The sequence below is a fragment of the Anser cygnoides genome, chromosome 5 (genome assembly GCF_040182565.1).
Source record: "Anser cygnoides isolate HZ-2024a breed goose chromosome 5, Taihu_goose_T2T_genome, whole genome shotgun sequence".
Classification (NCBI taxonomy): domain Eukaryota; kingdom Metazoa; phylum Chordata; class Aves; order Anseriformes; family Anatidae; genus Anser; species Anser cygnoides.
Genome location: NC_089877.1, coordinates 9,878,682 through 9,904,045, shown reverse-complemented (window position 1 = coordinate 9,904,045; position 25,364 = coordinate 9,878,682). Strand labels below are relative to the sequence as shown.

The 25,364-nt window shown below is 42.6% G+C and overlaps 2 protein-coding genes across 34 annotated transcripts in view; one reads left to right on the top strand and one right to left on the bottom strand.

Moving 5' to 3' along the window:
* Positions 1-7,829, top strand: part of BBOX1 (gamma-butyrobetaine hydroxylase 1) — a 42,099-nt gene extending 34,270 nt beyond the window's left edge. For both annotated transcript variants that reach the window (XM_013177765.3, XM_013177764.3), the window contains exons 5-8: positions 2,603-2,708; positions 4,435-4,631; positions 5,424-5,590; positions 7,466-7,829. In XM_013177765.3, coding sequence (XP_013033219.3) covers positions 2,603-2,708; positions 4,435-4,631; positions 5,424-5,590; positions 7,466-7,626 — 631 coding nt within the window. In that variant the 3' untranslated portion in view covers positions 7,627-7,829. The remainder of the gene's footprint in view (positions 1-2,602; positions 2,709-4,434; positions 4,632-5,423; positions 5,591-7,465) is intronic.
* CCDC34 (coiled-coil domain containing 34) overlaps positions 1-25,364 on the bottom strand; it is a 114,642-nt gene that overhangs the window by 7,457 nt on the left and 81,821 nt on the right. For 21 of the 32 annotated variants that reach the window (XM_066997466.1, XM_066997464.1, XM_066997481.1 and 18 more), the window contains 2 exons: positions 24,783-24,858; positions 1,676-5,768 (listed from right to left, as the gene is read on the bottom strand). The exons of 4 other annotated variants lie outside the window; for them this stretch is intronic. The gene's annotated coding sequence lies outside the window, so the exon portion shown is untranslated. The remainder of the gene's footprint in view (positions 1-1,675; positions 5,769-24,782; positions 24,859-25,364) is intronic. 7 more of the 32 variants (XM_066997478.1, XM_066997467.1, XM_066997472.1 and 4 more) reach the window with 6 other exon arrangements.

Here is a 25,364-nt window from a genome sequence, read left to right as displayed (position 1 = left end):
AATCCCCTTGCTATTTCACCAGTGCCCAAATACAAGACCTACCAATATTGTAAATAAAACGGGTAAGTTTGTTGAATAAAACATTCCTCCCCAGGGCCATGCATTTTCACTGAAATGTAACAGAAATGAATATAACACGTACGTGGAAAAATGAAAGCCTTTTTTTCTTGCCTAGATGTCTGTTTGGTACATGCTTTCTTAAAAGGTCACTTCTGTGGAAACATTCTCTGCATCAGCCCTACAAGAGCATCCCAGGGGTCCACGCCTTCCTGTGACCATTTTCCTTTGTTAAGCTACAGAGGTACAACTCCACCAGCAAGTTCTCCCCTCCTCCTGCAGTTTATTTCACCAAACCCTCCTGTGCTGGACCCTGTGCTCCTTCCCCTTCAGAAACCTCACTCAGTGCTTGGGGTGAAGCGAGGGCTTCCCTGGGGCCCACCTGCACCTCCCAGAGGGCTGCAGCTGCAAGAGAAGGACACGGGTCCCAAATCTCTTACAAACGAGACCTCGGTTTTTAATGAAGTGCAAGGCCAGGTGATTTAAGTGTGGCTTCAGTTCCTACCGCAGCCATTTTCCAAAGCTAATACGGGCCAGGCAGAGTAGTTTTCTGCTCAGAGACACTGAGTTCACATTGCCCCTTAATGCCAAAACAAGAAGTGCTACACCCGCCTGGTGCCAAATTTCCAGCTCCATCAAACAGCGTGAGCAATTAATGCTGAAATCTGACCCTAATTAGTACACCATAAGCCATTCTAACTGCTCTGTTCTTCCTAAGGGATGGGAGTCCTCTGACATTACCTGTGTTTTCTTCTGTAAAAAAGCATCTTTTCTTTCTTTCTTCCTTGCCTCTCCTGCACTTGGTCTAACAGCTCTCCCTGTGACTGAGTTCATACTTGAGCTCTGTTGATACTTTGACAGTCTTTTTTCCAGGCCCAGCACTTGGCTCCCCATTGGAATCGCTTTGTCTGTTTAATTATTGCTGACTGCAAGGCAGTAACGAGCTGTGACAGAAGCTCCATGCCTAAAAGGGGAGCCCCCAGGGACAGGTCCCCTGGAAAGCGTAGCAGCAGGAAAGCTCTGACGTCTTTTGCAAGATGTCACGACTTTAGAAAGTATTACCATTCCAGTAATTGTATCTATTGTATATAAATGAGACAATTAAAATGCATTAATTTGTTTTAGAAACAGTAAGTGACACTGGAGCCTTTGTAATTAAATATGGAGTGAACATAGCTACCATCAACACCAGTGACAAGGGTGATATAACAAACTAGTTTTTGGCTGTACACGTGGGAGCTATGGAAATGTGGTTCAAGTTATCATACTTCAGTACTGAAGTCATGTACTGATGAGTATGTGCTGTACCATGTAATAAAAGTGATTTTTCCCAGGCGTTGAAACACATTCGCAAATATTCAAGGTTTTTTTCCCTTAGCAATTTCAGAAATTCAGCTTTAGTATTTTGCATAGTTCCTATACCAACTACTACTCCTGGAACAGACGTATTTGTGTACTACATAGAATTGATTTTGGTCTGCATGTGCTTTATCCTCTTTTCTTATTTAACCGTTATTAACGAGTAATACAAGCACACCACCTGAAACGCATAATAGATTTGGTCTACAGTAATTCAAAAGGGAAAATGAGTTTCACATTTTTCTTTTAAGTCACTCACATTCCTCGATTCCATGGCTTGCATATGGCAACTTAGACTTCCCCAGACGCATGTCTGCCTCTCCATCATGCCCTCGCTGTGAAGACTGGCTTCAGCCCCAAACGTGTGGGTCTTGGTCTTCATCTCTCCCACACAGCCTGCCACGTGAAACGTGGTTTGAATGTGCTGCAACGTGATGTATTCATGTCTTTATTATATAACTAAGACTATTTTTTTGCAGTTGTCAGTAAACTTTTGTAAAGAATTTTGTCTAATTTCAACACAGAAACTATGTGATTAGATAAGGGTGAAGGGGTAATTCTCAGAGAGAGCATCAGAGAAGAGAAAGAAGTTACGAAGTTTTATATCAAGACAATTTCCCTTTAATGGCGAGTCTGCAAGTACCAGGAAAAATCCCACTGCTAAGGATACTCTGTATTTTCCAAGATTGTGAAACTTTAAAATTAACTTTGGGGCAAAATTATATAGCTTTAAATAATTTTATATTTCACTTGTGTACTCCATCTGGCAGGGGAAAAAGTAAAGCTGATAAGAAGTGGTCCACATGCCATTCTCTTATTTCTGAAGTCTCAGAAATAGGCGTTGATTTAGCCCAGAAGATATGGCTTGGTTCTTGTCCTCATCTGATCCTTGCATTCAGCAAAACACCACTGCTGGAAACCATCATTCCTCTAGATACGGCCTGGGGCCAGATGTCCTTCTCCACACTCAGTTTCTAGCCTGAATCCGGTAATGCTTAAAATCACCAGCGTTGTAGAAATAAGCTGCAGGGGACACTGCTCGATCATTTCCTTGTAATTTACAAAACGTTCATGTTCAAAGATGGAGTAACTCTCTTCTATTGTGATTCCACGGTCTCCATGTGCACTGCCTGGCACGCTGGCTGATTGTTCTCACATGTTTTCTCTTTTCCCTTTCATTGTAAAGACCGACTTGGCAAGTGCAAGACAAAGCAGATGCTAACAACGTGGCTTACACGACCGGGAAGCTGTGCTTTCACACCGATTACCCTGTTCTGCAGCATCCACCTGGGGTAAGACAAACCTACTGACCTTTCCACCGTGCAAAAGCGAATTGTTCCCATAGCGCAAAACATGAATTAAAATGACATCAGCATTTGGCGACTCTAAATTTTGATTTAAAAGAGCAATATAAAAATAATGGTAGATGAACCTGTACATAACAATATAAATATACATAGATAAGCAGTATATACATTATGATGTCAAATCTGCATAGCACGCCCGTTATGTATCCCGTAATTTTTAAATGGAAACTCTCAAAGTATTGAGAATACTACCATATGAGAAAGCGTGAGTGTCCCGTATGTGCTTTTGATACTGCTTTCCTTACATTGAAGTTGGGTGTCTGAACGCTGCAGTCAAGTTAGGACAAGGCTGTTCACTTCGGGAGGAGAACAAATTAGAAGAAACGCGATTAAGACGTCATATCCTGTCTTCTACAACTTGGCTTAAGTTAGCTGCTTACTCGCCCTTTCGGTGACAACAGGCAAATGGGGCATTCTCTAGAGCCGAACCACCTCCACGGGACACAGCTCTTCACCCAGCCCATGTCACTTCAAAGCCTAATCCACAGAATTCACCAGAGAACTGAAAAGCAGCAGGAACATACGTGAAGGAACAAGGAAAATACTGCAAAAGTTCACATCCATACCTACAACTTCCCTTTCTATTACTTTACCACACTTTGTCATTTTTTTCTGTAAATAAAAAGCCAATATAATTTATCCACAAATAAGCATCCAATTAACATCACCTATTAAAATCACTAGATGCTAATCATTAATGTGGAATAAAAATGGAGGAGAACTTCATTAACAGAGCACAGCCGTGAGTTAGCTCACTGCCTCACCCGTGCCGAAGCTCTCACTGCTATGAAACACTATTAAAAGAGCAAAACCTTTTCCATTCAGACACGCTTGCAACAAATTAAAGTACTGAAGCACACTGAATTATTTTCAAGCGTCATCCTGAATGTAGTTTTATTTATTTAGTGATTACACACTATTTGAACTCTGAAGATATATTTAATATGAATAATTGAAGAAACCTTTTTAAATGGATGATGAGTTCATAGGAATCCTGTAAAAATAGCTTTAGGATTTCCTACATTTTGATCTTGCAACTATTATCCAGGATATATCCTGATTTAAAACCAACAATAACAGCAAAACTAAAAACCAAATCATTAATAATTAGATCTACATAATTACACCAGTGCAGAGTTTGCTCTTTCTGTCCCATCCTATGCCTTGGCAACTTCACTGTGAAGTGAAACTTCCTTAATCCGATTTTATTACAGACACTGGGCCCATTGCCTTCCATGAGCCACCTTTTCCTCTTTGTGAACAGATAATTCACAACAGGTTTTGTTTCTGCAAGAGAAAAATAATCCTCTTTGTTGAGATAAGGAGGGAGACTGTGGTGCGTTTAAAATTGTATGACTGCAGCAAACAGCGCCTTGGAAGAAAGAAGTTACAGCAGAGCTTTGCACTTGACTTGCAGGAAATAATAAAAGGCTGCAAGTGTTAGAAGATGTCCCAAATGGGATGGATTTATTATTGTTAAATTTGAATTTTCTGCCTGTGGAATAATGGCGTCAGAGTACTGTGAAGCTGCAGCAATGGGAAGTCAGTCTTTTGCTGGCGGAAAGAAAAAAAAAAAAAAGATATGAGAAAACTGATGCTAATGAAGTACGCAGGCTAATTCTTGTTATAATGAGATCTTAATTTGCTGCAGGTTCAGTTTCTCCACTGTATAAAGCAAACAGCTGCAGGAGGTGAGAGTGAAGTTGTAGATGGATTTCACGTATCCAACAAGCTGAAGCAACAAAATCCTCAAGCATATCAGATCCTGTCCTCTACTGCTGTAGACTATACGGATGTCGGGGTCGACTACTGTGATTTTGCCGTGCAGTGTAAGCAAAGGATTATAGAGTGAGTAGCTTCAGCAACACAACTACACTGAAAACTAAAATTCTCCATGTCAGGGGATTGCATGTTGGTAGGAAAAGGTCTGCTCCTGCCACCTTGTGGGGAAACTGTGCCTTAACTGGGTCTGGAGTTGCTTTTTTTTTTTTTTTTTTTTTTTTTTTTTGAAGCCAGTGTATTTATTACTTGTTCTTTGCTTTCTCACACTACAGCATAGTTTTCCTTATTTGGTCTTGCTCAATTCTAGGGAGAACTCGCGGTCTTTAGGATAGCTTCTAGGTGCAGGCACGGCAGCTGGGCTGGTTGCTCAATTCCAGTCTGTGCTGTGTAGCTGTCCCTCTGTTCTGTGCCAAAGAGAGGTCCTATTTTGGAGCATTTAGATTAAGATCGATATACTATAAAAAGATCAATCAAATGTTCTTAATCTCTTCTGAATTTAAAAACTTTGACTACATGACTGAGGTGTATAGAATATAGTAATTTGAGGAAATTAAGTGTCTACACTTTTTCCTTCTGATCCCTTTCCCTAGTTAGGATTAATTACCAAATTCCAATCCAGTAACCATTTGGAATGAAGGAACTAACCTTGTGAAATCGTCCTTTGTCATAGACTTGAATTTTGTTTAGAAAAGTAAGTCAGGTCAATGGTGGGATTTGATGATCTTGAAGGTCTTTGCCAACCGAAATGATTCCGTGATTCTAAGTTTCAACAGAAGAGTTCAGTTGTTTGTTAACTGTGCTAAAATGTTTCAGTAACAACGTAATACATTTCTTTTCCTTCCCTTCTCTGTTTCACAGTGTGGATTACAGAGGCCAAGTAGTTCGCATCAATTATAATAATGCAACAAGAGACACAGTGTTTGACATACCAGCTGAAAAAGTGCGGCCATTTTATGCAGCTCTAAAGGAATTTGTTGATTTATTAAACAGCAGAGAACACAAGTTTACTTACAAGCTGAAACCAGGTCAGGAAGTTGTTTCTCCTTGCAATGATTTTTCATGTTTTTCCTGACATGTCAAAACACTCAAGCATTGTTAGCACTGCCCTGGCACCAAGAGGAAATTTTAGCCCTGTTTGTCACCTATGTTATTTCACATCATATTTTTACATTCATTTCATAGATTTCTTCTGCCATTGTTTCACTATAAAGAAAAAAAAAAAGTGGGTGGGTGGGGAATAGAATCTATGGATTAGTCCAACCTGTCTGTTTATGACATAAAAACTCACACCAAGTAGGAAGTTTTAACTTGTCAAAGCAACAGCACCACAACTGGGAAACATCACTTGCAAGATTGCTGGGCCACCCAGTTCATTACACAGTACGTGATCACACCCTCGTTCATGCAGGGTAGGAACGTTATATCAGACGATACGCCTGTGTTGTTTGTGCTACTCCTGTTTGTTCCCGGGGCACCTCACCACTGCTGCAGGGAATTCAGTCACCTCCTTTCCTTAGGCACCGAATGCCTGAGTTACGCAGGATGAATTTTGGAAAGCTGTGCTGTTGTGCTGCTTTTTCTGGGTGGCCTGTGCAAGACAGCTGGAGGCAGATTTGCAGAGGCACAAAGTGCTGTAAACTTCAGCTAGAGTTGTACAAGACTGTGTTTTGAGCATAAAACATGCCACACAAGTGCTCTTTAAAAGTCAGCCTATACATATATTTAACTACTTTGGCCTTAATCTCAGTTTCTTCATTCTCCAACTATAAAATAAACATACAAATAGTTCCTCAGTTCTCACGAGGTGTTACAAAAGTAAACTTATTAGTGTACGTGACCACATCACACATTATGGTGCTACTGCCTTTAAAATGTCTATGAGGAAACTAATCACTACCTATTGGGAACATGCAATAAAACAATTTATAAGATCACATAATAAACGATAAAAAAAGTACTTCCCATTACATAAGTACCATCTTCCTATCATTAAATGCACCAAAATGGCAGTAGAGGAAAGGGTAAGAAGGAAAGAAAGAGCATAACGTTATTTAGTCAGAGATTTATCACAATGGTGGCACACAAAGGAGAAAAATGTAAATGACAAGCTGGCCTTAATTAAGGCATTTCCTAACTTTCAGTGGTTTAGCTTTGCACTCTTAGAATTCTTTTAACAGGGATAGTAATGCAGGATGTGTATTGTACGAGTAGTTACAGACCCATCAAGTGAGAATCACCCTCGTTTCTTTGACCCCTTTGATCCTTCCTCGGATTCCCCTACCGCTCTGCTTTCTAATCATGCCTCTGAACTGTGGCAAGCCTACTTAACCCCTGGGGTGACTCAACGTGCTGGGCTAGTCCCCAGTTAGAGGCTTGCGCTGAGCTCTGTCTCCAGTATCTCCTCAGAGGTTCAGCACAGCTTTTTCCAAACAAAAGAAATATGTGGATAAACGAGGTAGAAGGTTAAAATGAAAGATAATTTGTATGTGTTGTATGCTGTTTAGGTCCGTCTTTGGCAGGCTCAATCTGTCCGTGCTTCCCAGCATCTGGGAAGAAAGATTTGATCTCTTTTAGGGGCAGAAGTTCTTTTTTAAACAAGTACCTTCTCATAAAGAAACTCATCTAATCATTTTCTCTAAGATATCCCAACTGGTTTCTTTTCTATCTGTCCACGGGATTGTCCAAACCCTTGGTTATACATGAAAAGAAACAGAGTTGGAGCTTCCTGGCCTCTCTGGTTGAGAATCACCAGCTCAACTAAAGCTACCACATCACCAAAACCTTCGGACGAGCTATCTGATATTATTGCTCCCTAACTGCTGACATAGATCTATCTCAACATCATCTGTCTGAAGGAGTAAAGTATACCAAATGTTAAACTTTGTGCAATCTCTTCACAGGAGACATAGTAACGTTCGATAACTGGCGCGTGCTTCATGGTCGCCAGAGCTTCCAGTCAGGAGCAGAAGTGACTCGCCACCTGGAGGGGGCCTACGCCGACTGGGATGTGGTCATGTCAAGGCTCCGGCTCCTCCGAAAGAGGGTCCTGAATAGGGACTGAGCTTTCTTCTGACTAGAACAAGCAAAACTAGATTGTCTAACCTCAAAAAAAGTAAAAATAAAATTAATAAAAATAAAACTAATTTCAGAAACTAACATTATGAATATCTGAATGTATGAATATCTGAATTCCAGTAGGTGCTAAGACACTTGCTGCTCATGGCAATTAAAGATTTGTCTGTGCCCTAGACTTGGAATCTACAAGTGAATTGCTATCTCAGTCAATTTATTTTCTTTTTAAAAGCAGTGTGCAAATGGCTTTAAAGGTTATCACTTTACAGGGGTATCCCGATGCCCTGATTTGCCCTCACAGATATACCCGCCCTCCCTAGAAAGCTTGAAGGGATCATCAAGAAGGAGTTTATAAGTATTAGTAACTAAAGGTTCATTATAAACAGCATCTTCCACTACTTTCAGAAATGCATCCTTTACTGCATAAATCATAACCCAATTTATTAGCAAAATAAGCAACCGCTGCTTTGGAGTTGTTTTTACGTAGAGACCTTTCTAAGCAGAACCACACTTTACCATAAGCTCTCATTCAACAGATGCTGTGCTCTGTATATTCCGATGTACATGTGATGACTGTCACAGCCACAAACAACTTTTTCTATGTTTCTAAGTTCATAAGCTTGGAAACCATAGAGCTAACAGAGCATGCATTGCGTTAATTTTCCTCTGCATTAGGAATAGAAAATTCTCAGTGTAGAGGTCACTGATAGGGCCAGAAATGACATCAGATGCTGTGCACAGATAATAATCCAGATCTTCAGATCTCCTACAGAGACAGCCCGAGGGAGTTGGGGTTGTTCAGCCTGGAGAAGAGAAGGTGCCGGGAAGACCTTACAGCGGCCTGCCAGTGCCTAAAGGGGGCTGCAGGAGAGCTGGGGAGGGACTCCCCAGGGAATGTACTGATGGGACATGGGGGAATGGCTTTACTAAAAAAGGGTAGGTTTGGATTAAATATAAGGAAATTGAAAGACAAATTGAAGGACAGAGGTTTAAAATGCAGGTTTTCACACTCAAAATAGGTGTGAAATAGACTCTCCTTGAGTCTGTTCCTTATAGATGCGGAGTTAAGAGGATGCCCTCTCACCCATGCTGAGGGTCTGACAAAATAACCGCCCTTCTGCTCCTCAGTTTGCTCCATTCAACTGCTGATTTCCAAGCTATTGCTTTAAATAAATAAATAAACCCCTGCCACTTCCTGGCAGGCTAAAACAATAGAACTGTAACTCTGAAATTAAATAACTGTAGAATTAACTATGTTAACAACAACAACGACAAGAGAGCACACAAAACCCTAAGCGAGACCCTAATAGAAGCTTGCAAACACTGTCATGACCTTTACTCATAATTTACAGTCAACAGATGTCGCTCAGTAAGCAAATAAAACTGAATTGGGATTTGGGTGTGAACGGGCACAGTGTGTTTCAGAGCCAGTCCTCTTCAGTAAACAGTGAAATATTTTTGTCAAAGTTTTAAACTGATATTAACATGTAGCACAACAAAAATGGCTTTTAGCAGTTGATTTCTCAGTGCCTCCTTTAATAGTCAACTTTGGAAAGAAGAGCAAAGTATTTTTTTGCCTTTGCTATAAAAAGGGGAAAAGATGGGGAAAGGCTTATACCTATATTCTGTAAAACACCAGCAATACTGTGCTTTAGCTGGGATATTTTGCATATAACAATTTAGCGAGGATTGCCATTTGTAACATTTTAATGAGACATCTTGGAATGTATAAAGATGATGAATAGCAAGGAGATTTTCTGCTTTTATTCAGTAATTTTCTAAAACTTCTTTTAGTCATATGTCTGTTTATTAAAAGCTGTTATGGAACCAATTATTCTTTTGGGCTCATACGTAATCTCACACACGTCGAGTCATTAGCATTCACAAAGGTCTGTAAATGTGATTAGACCTGGACCCATTCAGGTTTCCATATACTTAACACACAGCTACAATACAACTAAACACATAGCTTTGAACAGCTGTGGGAAAAAAAAAAAAAAGAAAAAAAAAAGAAAGAATCAAGGCTCTCCATGGATCTAATTTTGCACTGCTGGGATATTTTTTCAGGGAGGTATGTCCAATTACAAACTCACACGAGATCCCTCGAGTTCATACTTTGTGCCTGGGCTATATTGTCCTTTACACACCCACACTTCCTCAAACTGTTTTCCCCCAAAACGCACAGGATCAGTGCTAATTTTACAAGGTAAATATAAAAGAGACAGTGTTGCTGATCGCAGGCATACGCCGTGTACCCAGGCAGGATGATGGCTGTAGGAGTGCTGCTGGCCCTAGGTTCCCCAACAGCCCAGTCACTGTGCTTGTACGCAGTTTGCTGTGTATAAATCCTGCAGTATTGTCTATGAATTTAATTCTAGCTATTATATATGTAACAAAAAGTTTCATGCAGAAAGTACATCATGAAATACAAATAATAATAAAAACTGTTCCTCGGTGGAAATGTGAAGTACTGCACAGACAAAATCTGACCCCAGCAGCGCCTCTCTGAGTTACACGAGACATCCCTTTTAACTGGGTAAGCGTCAGACTATCCACAGAAGTCCTATGCAGAACCAAACTTCATGTTTTTCACTGCAAACCCTCTGCTTAACCTCTAGGACTTCACTGCTTATATCACCAATTTTAACCAAAACACGTTTGCATGTCGCTCCAGCTTAATTGCTGCTGAGAAGTTCAAACTCCACTGGTAATTTCAGGTTGGTTTGTTGTATCCATTCTTACTGTAAGCTGGGGAAGGACTTATCCTCGTTAAAATACTGATCACTTTGTGCCTGATTCTTCCTTGCTCTAAAACATGTTCAGCTTCTAAGGTACTTGTACGATTTCACAGAGTATACAGCGCACACTGCTTCTCAGACTTTGCATTTCTGTAAATTCGCTGCAAATTAAGTCCAGTGTTTCATCACACATGCAATTTGTTACTCTTGGAAAATCAATGTTTATTCTGTACTGTGTTTTTCTCTGACAAAAGTCAGGGAAAGCACTTGGTGATCTTGTCTCAATTTCTCCCCATGGAAAATGATTTTTCATTCTATTCTACGTGTTCCCAAAGCTAACTGTCAGCTTAGGGCAAGCCCACATCTTCAAGTTACAAGCTGAAAACTTGGAATTGCTTTTGGTAAAAGCTCTGAATTAATAAATACATTTTATACATACATTTTAAAATTACAGAAGATCCCCCACCTTGTAATGCCACTCCAGTAGCACAACAAGATGGTAAAGATCAAGATGCAGAAAGACCACAGACACGTACCTCCCTTTTCACACTTTCCAAAAAGGAAAATAATTGGCAACTGCTCATAAGAAATCCCACTTCCAAATAACCTCTGATTAAGCTGTAGAAAAGGAAATTGTCAAAACCAGGAGACTAACTATGGGAATTCTCTTGTAAGGTATGGGCTGTTTTAGTTAACAAAATATATTTTAAGTGAAACATTTTGTGTAGTTTAATGACTTCATTTTTTTAATGTGTTAAAGTACCCAACAACTTTTAAGCAGGCAGAGGATTTCTTTGTTGCCGTGCCACAATACATCTCTTTCCTCATTAGCTCGACCAAAATGAGGCAGGAGGTCTAAACATGTGGATAGCAGAGGGTGGTTTCTCTACTGTCCTTCCTTTCCAAGCCATCACTTAGATCAATAACTACTTGTGCTGGCAATAACCAAGCCATGCACCTCTTTCAAGTTATTTTTGGAAGCATTCAAAGCAGCAAAGATCACAGAACAGCAGACACGGAGAAGATAGAGCAATATTAGAGTATGTCGTACTCAATTTCTGAAAACTTGGCCTGCTTTTTGACTTTAATCAAACAGGAATGTTGTTATGAAAATGTGCTGTGGGCCATACAATGCCCTTGAAAGGAAGCGGGCGAGGAGCAGAGCTGCAGCGAGCTCTGCAGTTGCATATCTCTGAAATGCTGCTCAGCACAGGGGATCTGGTGAGCTCCCCAGAGCACGTCTGGCAGTCAGCAGGACACAACCCTCTCACTTCAAACCATCAAGTCCATAGCTGTCTCCAGTCCTTTGCTGTCTTCGGTACTGTGTCACAAGCAAGTTTTCCCGCACTGCTCCCTTGCAGTTTTGTTTTCGCTTTGACAAGTACATGCAGCAGACAACCGTAGGTAGGAGGAAGCCCTACCCATTCATTTTCTTGGCTCCTCAACAAGATTGCCAAGGAAAACAAACACTGCACAGCCAGAACACGTGATTTTTGGCAACTGTGAAGGTTTAGAAAGAGCCTGCCTTCATCTTTTCAGGTTTTCCCAACACCCCATGGCAGTGCTTCCCTCAGCAGCACACCCCAGTTGTGTGTGTTGTGTTTGTGGCTTTTTGTTGACTTCATCGCCCCCCTGCTCGCTCCCGACGCCATCCCTTTGCCCAGCAGCATGCCATCCACTAAATGCTTTAACTGTACGTTTGTATATAAATAATATGCTTTATGTATAACTTTTACCCATTTATCACTATTTCTATTGTTATTGACTTCAGTCAATAAATAAGCCTATTTTAACTGTTTGTTTGTTTTCCATAATGAGTAGCTATCAAAGCTCAAAGAGCTGTTAGTGTCAGAGGACAAAAAATCCTCTCCCCAGGTGCACTTCACTCATCTCCAGAGATTCACTTCCTGCTGTTTTTGCACTCCGATGAATTATTTTTGTGGGAGAAGAGGCAGCGGAGAGGTACCCCCAAGTATTTCCAAGCGCAGTTGTGGCTATACCTGCTGTAGGAGAGCTCCTTTTCCACCCTCAGGATTTAGGCAGCCTAGCATGCTTCCACTTCACCGTTGGCATTTGTTTCCCTAACCTCACTGTTTGCAAGCTCACAGCAGCAGCGATGTGATGCGCACGTCTCCGCTGTGGCGCAGGGGATGCTGCGCCGTGGGGAACGCGATGGGGCACACTCCGCTGCCAAGCACGACAGCCAAGGGGAAGACAAGGTTCGAGGAGTGTTGTCTCCATCAGATGAATAAAGTAAAGCAACACGATAGGAAAAGCGTAGCGCCTTTCTGCTGGCAGCCCAGCCAGATGTCTGCTGTCGGAGTCACTACCCCAAGCGCAGAGGCTCAGGAGCTCTGCTCCATGATGCATTGCATATTTTACAGCCACATTTGCTGGAAAAGCACTTGAAGGATGATTTATCACATTGCTGTGCCAAAGAACTGAAAAGCTACCTGAAAGTTTTCCACTTAATACTAACGCTCCCAGCTTGGTGATCCTCCCTGGCTTTTTCTGTGTCCTCTTCTATCATTGCTGCATGCTGCAGCCATGGAAGGAGCCTGGAAACTAATGGCAGAAGCCGAAGTTAGGAAAGGATACAGATCGATCTAATCACAGAACACCAGTTTTTGAGCAAAAACCCTCACCAACAGCTCCCAGTGGGACTGCTTGCCGCAGGGCACCCAGCCCGGCACCAGCCTCCCGCCCCAGCTGCGCAGACCCTCGGCGAGCACCCCTTGGTGGCATCACAGGAAATGCCTAAAATTGGCTGAAAAGAATAACGAGGCTGTAGCCATTTAGAAATATGTATGTTTTCAGCAGTTTTGAGCTTTCTTCCCTGAAAAGCACAGCAGAGAGGCCTGTTCTGGCTGGTGGGAAGGACTGCCCAGAACGCTGAAGGTATTTTTGTTCCTGTGTTGCGGGTGTAAGCCCCCCAGGACCAGCACATTAAGGAAAAAAGAGGAACAACCAACCCTTCTTGGACCTCCTCTGCATGAGGTCAATCCCAAAGCCACTGGTGCCAGCGACAAGGACTCCCCTGAACGTGACATGGCGTTTGGGTCAGGTGCCAAGATCTGAATGGCCATTTCGCTGCATTTCCCCCATCTGATTTTCCTGTCCATCTGAGAATGGGCAGAAATACGGGTTTCCCCTTAAGATAACTCTTGAGCATGAAGTACAGGGAGGTTGGCTCCATGGATGGTGGCACCGTGCTCTCAGCCTTGATGCTTCATTTCATAGTCCTTGATTTCCTGGAGCTTATCTGCAATTAACTCTCTGCTCTGGGTGGGAAGGTGGTGGCTGGGCACAGTGATGCTCGCTCGCCTGGGGAAGCCAGGTACGGTGCCAGTGCCAGCAGAAAGTGTCATCTTCCCTCACGCTTGAAATACTCTCCCTGAAACCCAATGATGGCTACCTTGGGAATAATCCTGTAAATCTATAACAATAATGATGGACATACATGCTCCTCCTCCGACTCTTCACTTTCAACATTACTCAATCCTGGAAAACGAGGTGTGAAACCAGGCCAGGAGCTAACCCAGCAGCCCGGGCCCAGCAGTTAGAGACGTGGCTGTGTATGTGGAGCATTACGCGTGGCAGCGTGGGACCCTGCCCCAGCCCAGCCGGGAGCTCAGCTGACAGACAGACAGAAAACACACCCGGAGGACAGACCGCCAAGAGGCACGGGAGCCCTGCAGCACCTGGCTCCAGCTGTAGCTAACAACTGCCCCATCCCCACCTCCCGATGCCAAAACACCTGAGGCACCTGCCCCCACGCGTGCACGAGATACCTGTGCAGGCTTCTTGTCCCAGCAGACACGGGGCATCTCTCTCAGCAGAGAGAAGGGGCCCATGGCCAGCACCCAGCTCGAGCATCTGTCCCGGCGTTCCTCAGCTCTCAGCGCCTCTGGGCGAGCAAAGCTCCCCCGAAGGGCACGCAAAGCTCAGAGCTGCTGAGGGTGCTGGTGACCCAGCGTGTGCATGCACTGGCTGATGCAGGTTGGAAGTGGGGTTTCCAAAACACAGACCCAGCTTGAGAAATCACCCTAGTGCTGGGTTAAGCATTAGTAAGCACCGTCACAATCTTCCCGAACTTTTTTTTTTTTTTTTTTAAATATTCTACAGGGGGGCTTGGCCAGGGCTGCAGAGTGACTGATGGATCTGATCCGCAGCCAGATCTAGAGATGAAACAGCACGTAGGGCAAGTCTGGCTCTGTAACTGATACTCCCCATCAGATCGAATGTCTCATCTGAGTAAACATATTTTTATTATCTTTTTACCCATGGGTTTATTTTTCCAGAATAAGGTGATGAATCAACAGTCCCTGAAAGCCTGCTTTTTCCTTCCAAGTATTTTCATTTAGTCCATACAGCCTATAAATTTGAAAGCGTTTTGAACAAAGGCAGAGCTCCAGTCATCTTTTATGTGGCCAAGGAGCGCTGTACTCTATTTTTCAGTGAGCAAATTTGGCACTATTTTTAGGCTCTTGTTTAGGAGAGCAGAGACAGAATGACCTCAGATTTTCTGCCGCCATGCATGACCGTCCTTGCTCATAAACACATTCCTCACTGCTCCTCTTGCAGGGGGGAAAGTACTCGCTCAGAAATGGCTGTTGAACATAGAAGTGCTATGAGGTCATGGATTCCCTTCCTTCATGGGCAATGTTTCATAATACCAATTTAAATAATAAATAAATAAAACTAAGAAAAGAAAGTAAGGATGAGAAAGATCTGAAACAGGCCTCTCTCGCTGCCTGACATCCCATCATGATCTCGCACACAGATGCTGACCCAAGGACTTGTACAAGGGCTGTAACGTTGTGCAGGAAAGGGCAAGGAAAACATCACACTTCACGAAATCTGCGAGAGATGGCTAACATGGTGTTAGGAACAGGGATTAAACCGGGAACGAAAGATCCTGTGCTCAAAACTCAGCTTTCCAGCATTACTTTGAAAACATCAGCAAGCTGAATGTGGAGGAGCTGGAACAAATTCCAGTTCCTTTCTGGGTCAACAAAACCTTTGGCGTCAGGGTACCAGCACGGTCTTGAAGCTGGCTAGATACACAGACAAGTGCTCACTAAGATGTGTTTAGACTTCACTAACTCCCCACACCACCTCTCAGGCAACTCAAGTGTGCAGCGTGTTTGAGGACAGGGGAGCTGCAGCGACACCGCGTTGCTGCCCAAGCAGCAGGCACGCCTGTCCTTCCCGAGGAAAAGCAGCAGCACTCGGGGACAAAACCAGAAGGTCATTTGCTGGCTGTAAATAAAGCAGCAGTGTAAACTGAACCAGACCATTCCAACAAAGCTCCCCAGGAAAAACAAAGCAATCTCCAGAGACACCACTGGCTAAAAGCTTTGTGTTGTTACTACCACCGACGGAGGTTAATAACAGCATTATCGGGACCCAGCACAGCACAATTCCCATTTTACTGCTTCACCCAGCCCAGCCCGGCGGCACAGCACATCCCCCCGGGAGGCTGGGCACAACGTGCTTTGAACACCTGAGAACTGAACACTCAGCTGCAGTCTGTGAACGTGGCACCGGCTCTGTCAGAGCACCCATGAAGAACGGTTTTGCTTTGGGCTTCTAATGTGAGAGCCTTCAACAGCAGACAAACATTGCTTGGATCAAGGTGCAGACTGCCTTTGGAGATCAGTCTGAAGGAAGCAGAAAAATGCTTTTCTTTAACCACGAATCTTCTTTGCTACTGAATTACCAATAACACAATGTGTGTCCATATATATTTACATGTGTGTGCATGTGCTATTTGCATTCATAATAGTAGACTTGAAGAAAAAAAAAAAAGAGAAAACTAATCAATGATTTTTCAACTTTTGTTTTCCCTCCAATTAGGTCAATACAGCTTTTAGTATCTTGACCAATTTTGCTGAGTCATACAAATCAAAAGAAGGATAACTGGTTCTGTTAAATGAATATGACTGGTCATTCTTTTATTTAACCTTATAAATTACTATATTTCCAAAAACAAAATTAAAAAGTCTTTCTGTATTTCCTTGCTGTACATAACAAAATAAAAGAAGTGTGATCTGCCAAAATCAGGAAGCAAAGTAGACCTCAGCACACTTGAGAACTGATGCAAATAATATGAGCACTATTAGCCTCTTTCCTACAGATAGATTAAGTGTAAACCCCTTGAATGATGCATGTTTAAATATTAAACCCCTGTATAGCTGGTTATACAGAGGCAGCCAAGGAGATGTGGGAAATGCTAAATACAGAGAAGCAGACAGAGTTTACAACAGATTCATGTCTTGCACTAATGCTTGCACCAGCTTCTGATCTCACTCTTTCCTGGGCCATCACCAAATGACGATGAACTTAGAAAATTGTTTCTGGAAAAACAGCATTTCCACAAACAACATTCAGGGTCATTTAAAATGCATTTAAAATTCCTTCTACTTGTGCTGATATTCACATAGTACATGCAACTTGGTCTCTTTTTTTCCCAAAAGCGCCTCCTTTGTATCACCCAAAATAAGTGTTTTAGAGACTGGGACATCATTCTTTTGTTTTGAAGGAAGACATACTGCGAGCATTGCAAATCACAAGGTAATGTTGTGCATAAATGCGGCACGCAAGAACAACGGGGCTGACAGCTGCGGGGTCCGCGCTCTCTGTGCACCCACGGACATGCCTGGCCTGTGACCGTACTGCCGTGGCAGGGGCTTTTTGGGATGAACACGGATCTCTGCGGTTGTTTCTCAGATCTAATATACAACAAAGACAGAAAAGTCTTTATTTAACGTAATCATTTTAGGTAAGACCTTGCTAGGGCTAGATCAGACATGGGTTTTGTGGTGCTCTGGAATTAAGTTGTCCATTCAGATCTAAAAAAAAAAAACACAACTGGACAAGATCATAAACATTTTTGTCAAACAACTGCTTAAAACTCACTAAATTCCTACACAGACCTCCTCCTGGTGTTTAGGGAGTGAGATACATATCAAAAGCTAAAAGAAGCACCCAGCTTTACCCCCTAGCCCAATAACATGCTAGCTGATTCCCAGAAGAGGACGTCAGTCACTTTGGGGCACTCCGAGTCTCAGAGTCAGGAATCTCCAAATTTCATTGAGCAGCTTGGAACTTCTGCACTGCCAGGAGCTGTGCTTCCAGCAACAAGTGCCATTTCAGGCACTAACCTGCAGGAGACGTGGGCACCCCAAGAGGAAGAAGAAATAGAGGTATTTGGATCAGGGCTGGGAGGTGGGAGCCACTCGTGTTGAAGGGCAGAGCGACCACGGCGCCTCGTGCTCGCCATCTCCTCCCAGTCTGCCCACAGCCCCCTGCGTGTCAAATCTTTCTTTGGGTTTTTGCTTTTGGTTATAAAAACTTCTCATTTGTTCATGAATCTGTTCTGAATTTGGAAAGTAGGGTGATCAGGCACATTTCCATCTCACATCAGCTCTTTGTTACAAGAGGAATATTCTGCAACAAACACAGAAATGTGTTACAGCGTATTTCTCTACAGGAAAATTTTCCATTATAAGCCAGCAAGAAAGACAGCACCTTAATCTCTCTGCCCCACAAATATGCCTGGACACCTTAGGACAGCGTTGTTTTTAAAAAAATGAAACAATCAGTCAAGCTAAAACACGCTCTTGAATAAAACCTCAACGTGCAATAGATTCACGCATTCAGACCCTGTATTTCCCATTCTCCCCGCCTCTACCTGGTGGTCACAGCATGCTGTTTTGCTGGTTCCCCCCCATGTCACACGCTCCAGCGCACTCCGCAGGACCTACAGGCAGCTGACGAAGCCAAGCAGGCCGATAACATGACCTGCATTGACACAACCTGGCTGTGCATGCTGTTTGAGCATCCCGAGGCCCACTGCCATATATTGCTGAAAGAGTTTGACCAACGTTCAGCTCCTCGCTCTGCGATGCTGCCAAGTGCAAGAACTGAGCCAAGGTCCCCGCTAGTACTGCACGGTGCCCTGTAGCTGGGCACATCTACGGACTGAAGTGTATTTACACCAATTCTGTGGCAGTTACTGAAAACAAATTGAGCTGATCTATTTTTGCTATTTTCTGCCACTGGAGGGCATTCATTTCCCTTACAAAACTTCCTTAGCGCAGTCTGCGGGCAGCAGAAATGCCCTGGGTGAGTTGTTTTATCTTCTCCCTGCGGTGCCTTCACACCCACATGCTCCCCAGCATCTCCACCGTGAGAGCTCCCAAGGAAATCAGGCTCTCGAGCACCGGGGGATTCGAGTGTGGGTTTCAGCAGCAGCTTACGGCCAGGTGCTGCCCGAAGGAGCACGGTGCCGGTGCTGAGGCAAGTCCTGCTGGCCAGCTTCCACGGCAGGAGTGTCACGGGTGCCTGGGCACCTTGTGTTGGGGATCGGGCTGGCAGCGTGCTTTTGAAGCAAACCCACTGACCGACCCTACTTCTGGTGCCGTGCTCTGTGTGTCAGAAAAAAGTCAACGGGAAGATGTGCATCTCGAGGTGCAGGCAAGCAGCCGGTTCGTGGGACAGACTGGAAACAGTTTGGAGTAAAAGAAAAATTAAACAAAAATCTAAGACAGGGAATAGCACGGATGGTGGATGCTCAGCACCAAGTGTTTCACCCTACAGACCGCTCCCGTCGGTCGGCACTCATCGTTAGCTGTACATCAGCTCAGCTGGTCCCCTGCATCCCAAGATTCAGGAAAGGCTTTTGGTTTCTGGGGTGAAAGTTTGGCAATGACACAAGACTGGGGAAGAGAGGGAACCAGCTATAAATAAACCTAGCTGTATTCACCCAGTGCGTACACAGAAGGAAGACACTTGTGTATCAGTCCAAGATATAAAACCAGCGTGTTAGCACTTTGGAGTCTCTGTAGCTAAGCATAAGAGAGGAAACAATTGGTACGGCTCCACAGGACCGTGCGGCCGCGCTCCCCAGGGCCACCCCGCCCAAGGCTCCGAGGAGGCAGGCAGCTCACAGCCACCCAAAGGCAGCGATGACAGCACCCGCTGGCTGCCATGCCCCTCACCGAGGAGCCTCTTGCCACCCCGAGCAGCCAGAAAACCTGCAGGAGGAGCGACTCGTTTACCCTCAGCTTTGCAGAGCCCTGTCAACAAGCGCCCCAGCTCCGGAAGCTCACGCTGGTGAGGATTACGTGCAGAGCTAAATATCCTTTCAAGTAATCGCCCTAAGGGTGTGTGAATAATACGAGCTTTCGACTGGGGAGGAAAGGGGTAGGAGAGGAAAAAAAAACAACAACATATTTCATGAGCACTTGTTGAGACAGTCTGCTGCTCCACATTCCCCAGCTCTTTGTTTTCAACATCCCTGGCAAATCGTGCTGGCACCAAATGACAGCCCTCTGTAACAGCATCCATCCCCCCGGGAGGGTTTATTATTATTATTATTATTGTGTGCAAGTTTTTTTTTTTAAAAAAAAAAACAAAAACTTTCCTGCTTGACACGTTGTATAGTGGTTTTTGTTGTTGTTGCTGTTGTTGCTTTTAAAGTTAATCAAGGCTCAGATGGGCTCACAAGCTGTAATCATTCATTCTTTCAACTGCTGAAAAAAAATTTAAAAACTGTACTTGGATTCCAGCACAAACCCTCTTTTTTTCCCTTCACTGCAGAATAACACATGAAAGCGTAGAGGGGAACATTTAATCAAGTCAGGCTGAGGGACAACGAATGATTTGTGGTACCCTCAGGTTTGGGGTGCAGGTGAGAAGGCTCGGGAATATAAAACTCTCCATGGGGCGTTAGCTCAGTTCCAGTCTTCCTAAAAACCAAGGGCTCCAGCTTGCAAAACACCATGCTGAAGTGGAAGGCATGAAGCACAAGAGCTAGCGCAAAGAAACCGTGGCTTATGCTTTATCCTGTGTGCTTTTGCATTCCCTTCCCCTGCCTGTGCTCACTCCACAAATGCACTGCGAACTGTACGCAAGTTCACCACGTTACTTATTTACCAGCAAGATTTTATTCAGCTCTTATCTTGTTTGTAGGCAGAAAAGTACGAGAAGGAAAATACAGTTATATCGGGTCAATCCTATCACAGATTGCAGCTAAATTGTCCACTCAGAAAGACAACTCGGAGCCTACATCTGGGGCACAGTCTCGATGTCTACAACCACTTCTGTCTTTAAGTAGCTTTGCCATTAGAAAAAGAGAGAGCAGCCTGCAGTATGGACACCGGCAGGCACCGTACAGGTATTTATGGCATACGTGGTACCTGCTTGTCACCACAGCACAAAACTTGACCTGGGAGGTTACTACAGCGTAGAGTGACTCATCCAGTAACTCTCAATACCATTTATTACTACCTGGGCGGTAGTAATTATATATGGTAGCTTTCACATGTTAATTACTTCTTATGAGAACTCTTCTCATAACTCTAACTCATAAAGTTAAATTATGTGTATGTATATATAGACTTATCTACATATCTATATATAGATGCACAGCACATACACATTATTTTTCTATCTATCTTATCTCCTGGAAAATTAAATAGACCAAGAAGCAACAAACATAACCGAGTTAAATTAAACATTATTGAAATTTATGATGGTTCCTGGTCAGCTAAACACAGTTTCAAACACTGTTGTAATATAGTAGAATTCCAATGAACTTAGTTGCAATAACTTGTTCTTTCTTCACAATCCATCAAAACTTTCTTGGGAATTAGCCTGCAACATACGGACAATAGAACCATGTATCTTCAGCAATAAGTTCACTAAAACAGCCTCAGTGTTTTAGCTCCAATTTCCCCTGATGCAGTAATATTTTACTGGCTCTCCTGTGAAGTGTTTTGGGGGAATACTTGGGGCATTCAAATAAATGCTTTGGCTAAATAAAAAATAAATAAATAAATAAACGTCTAGATTCAAGCATGTGTTTTTCTTCCTTGGTTTTGAACAAGATGAAGTATCTCAAGTTTTCTCAACATTGATAAACCTTGGCTCATTGAAAGATTTGGTTTAAGTTTATTTTCTGAGTTTGATTTTTTAGATCTAAATAATTGCAACATGTAAAAAACATAGAATCTAAAAAACCTTTAGTTTCAGCATTGCTTTCAAAAGGAGATTGTATATACTGAAGTTCTTTGCTGGCAGATGTGTTACTTTTCACGTGTTTGGTGCAATAATGGTGTGATCAAATACTAATGTCTTAGTATTTGGATAAATGAAAAAGTGTCAAAGGATGTGCTCAAAAGTGTTCAAGTGCAGTCAGCATGCAGATTTCTCTCTGAAATGCCTGGCACTACTTTCTCTCACTTGATTTCAGAAGTAATTATTAAAAAACATGTGAAACGCATTTTCAGACAATTGAACTTAGTTAACAGTACCCTTGCCATGATTCACTGCACAGAACGAAGAGAAATGCAAACGTACTGCGCTTTTTAATGTTCGTTTTCACACAAGCAAAGCAGAAAAAAAAATTGGCACATTTCATTTTGCCATACCCAGAAAGGAATATGTCACCTACTAGTATCACTGAGAATTCGGTTTTTAAAGCATCTTTTAACAAATAAATTTTGCTGTTCTCCCACCCAGCCTGTATCCTTCCAAAACACAACTATTTCCTGTCTCATCATGCAGCAGCACTAATGCTCCATCATTTCAAAAGAGTTAGATGTGATGGTGGGGAGACCTGGGTATGTCAATAATAAATATTTCCCTTTTAATCAGAATCAGAAAGTATTTTTAAGAGACTACCTATTAGCAATACTTTATTATTTTTATTTTTGCTCATATATACATACAGTGGTGAGACATGGTGGAAAAAAAGGTTTCTCTAGCAGTTACCTAGATCATTTTACCCCTAAATGCTTCACTGCATCCAAGGAGGAAAAAACGCTTGCAGTGTGCCTGTCCCTGATACAAGCATAGCAAGCTTATTTCCTCTTTCTGTCTTCTAAATGTACATTACTTACTGTACATCGTACCACATAAAAATGTTTAAAATATGTTTTACAGCCCTGAATGACAACTATCAATGCTACAATAGCCTAAGCTGACCTGAACGCTGTATAACCTGAATGCTGTACCCTTAAAATAGTTAGAAATATCTTTTTAAGCATTTCTTTACAAAAACAGTCCTAGAAACTGGCATGCTGAATGGAATACAATCCACTTAAAAACAGGAACTGGACCTAATACAAGAATTTGGCTGAGCAATCTGGGACAAAAATAAGAAAATCTTCACCTAAAATGTACTAGTTAGGAACTGAAGAACGAGATTTGTTCTGAGCTGAAGGAGAACGCGGTACCTTAGGGCTGCCCACCTGGTCTGTTACGCCTGAAAGGCAATGAATGACACACGCTCGCCTCTGAATCAAAGGAGCTAACAATCCATACCCAGACAAAAACCCAGCTGAAACTCAGTGCTAGAGAAAGATCTACACAATTTCACCAGTTAATTCCCATGAAATCTTCATCCCGAGTTTCTTGGGCATGTTTGTCCAAGCGCTAAAGCTTAAATACGTATTTCTATTCAATTTCATATAGCATTAAAGAAATTTGGTCCCTAAATGTTTCTTGTTTCAGTTCCCAAATATTTGAAACCCTACAAAAGCATCCTCTTTGCAGATGCATCAAATAAGTCAAAGGTCAAGAGTTCATCTAAAACATAAGCCAGACCAGCAGTGCTGACAACTGACACAGTGACAAGTGAAGGGACAAATACAGAAGATAAGAAGGTACAAGGTACTTGGACTCTTATTCCTGTGCATGGAAGAGGCTAAGTGCATAGTGAAGACCGCATGCTATTCGTTCCTGACATAGGGTACGCACCATACTGGAAGATCAAAACCCTCACGTATACTGGGCCAGACACAGACAACCCTCCTCTTAACTTCCTTGAGTTTTAAATGCAGCTTCTGGGGTTTAATCTGCTCTTCCAATTTCCTCTGCTTTTGTGTTTGCTGTAAACTATTTACAAAGCTTGACAACAGGGCGAGAGAAAGCTACAAACCTACAAAGATATGCCTGTGGAACAACCGAGAATTGTGAGCAAAATATTACTACTTTCCAGGTTTGCCGTAACAGCAATTTTGAGTGTATTTTAACACAGCATTCACTAACAACAACAAAAAAATAATCAGAATTTGCACACACAAAAAAACACTTCTTACCAAAAACGTAGGTCAGAAAGTAGTGAACCTTTTATTTCCTCAGATACACAGACCAATGGAGTATCATTTCCAATTTCCATCCTAAGAACACAGTGCTAATGTATGCCAAGCAAAACCGATCTTCAGACACGTCCCCCTTATTCTCATGCTTAGATTTTCTTTGGAAAAAATTCCTTACGGTGTTTTCAACACCTGCCCCTTGCCCATCATCACACACCTTTGGAAAACAAGGTGGTGACAACTGAGAGCTTGGTTTTTAACATCCCTTGTGCTTTCTTCTGTTATCAAACAATGCTGCCATGTCTCAGCAGGACTTGCAACCCACACATTCAGAGGTCAGAAGTTAATGAAGGAAAGCAGAATCTGATGAAGAAATTACAGACCATATCAGGGCTCACACCTCAGTTGGCTCCTGACGTGGTTGCATCCTTGTCAGACTGCTATAGTGAAGTTACAGGGGCCTCTCTTTTGGCTTTAGGCTTTTAGGAAAACTTACTTAGGAAAAAATCTGGTAAAGTTCTTGCTGAATATGCTTACTTTGATACCATTCGTACCTGAGATTCAAAGGTCTGCTTTGGCATTAATAAGCATTCAAAATAAAATGATTTTTTTTTTTGACTGTATGAAGTCCTATGGGGTAAAAAAAAAAAATTGGAAATCATATTTAAGGGTGCTGCATCTCCCAGTTAAAAAATAAATAATAAACAATGCAGTACAAAGGTGAAATCAACAACACAGTACACCACAGTGTTTAGCCAAATTTCTCAGACTGTTACCCCAAAAATTCACTTGAAAGATGGAAGAAATCTGATTTTGCATCAGACATGCAGTTCTTTGGCTCAGCTGAGTCTTTCCCACTCTCTCTCACCTGTGCTACAGTTTCCTTTCCACCAGCCTTGCTGTGTACCTCCTCAGCAATTGCAGCACGACATTACCTACTACATTCAGGTCTGCGCATGCCCACAAACCAGTCCTGCAATCTCAGTTCATTTTGGAAGCTCACCTGCCTACCAGTGACTCATGCAAAAAGGAATAACCAGAACTAGGAGGAGGTAGTACAGATGCAACGCTTTCATGGTTAAGCCACAGCCCCTCAGATTGTTACCACAGTCTCATGACCTGCATTAGCTTTCATTTGAAAAGGAAGGAAAGCATTTACTAGTTTCAGCAGAAGTTTGTTGTAGCTTTTGGATTAATTAATACCACCTTAACAAATCATGGTTTAAGAGACATTGAATACTGCCTGAATGTGGTGATTGACAGTGGCCTACAACAACTCAGAAAAAGAAGAAACGTACCAAAGCGTTTGGTTTTGTAATGAAGGTCACTTAAGGGTTCACTGTTGTTTCATACGTCAGCGGCTGCAGCACTGCACTGGAAGATAGAGAATTGTTTTCTAGTCCTACTGCAGATAGCCTGCGTGATCTCAGGTCAGCCAGATAACCTCCTCACATCTCACATCCAAGCCACAAACCACTGTTTTGAGTCATTTCTGAGAGAATAAATAAACCACATTTCTCACGTTGCTCAATCTAATCTCCTTCTTTACCTCACAGCAGCCTGTGTTAAAATCCAGCTCTGCTTTACACTAACTAAAAACACTCCTGGAGGCTCCAAACCACCTGGAAAACCCTTTCACGCACAAACTTTCTCAATTCACTGAGGACAACAAGCATTTAATGCTGACTTTAAACAGCCAGGGTCTTTCTCCAGTAACTTGATCAGGAACAGCCAAGCTCTCAAGCGTCATTCACTGCATCTGTTTGCAGGCCCCAAACCAAAACCAGTCAGCAAGTTTTTGTTCACATCCACAGCATACCACAAACCTGATCAATTAGGAAACACATAGAGCAATTATTTAAAACTCCCACCCTTACAGA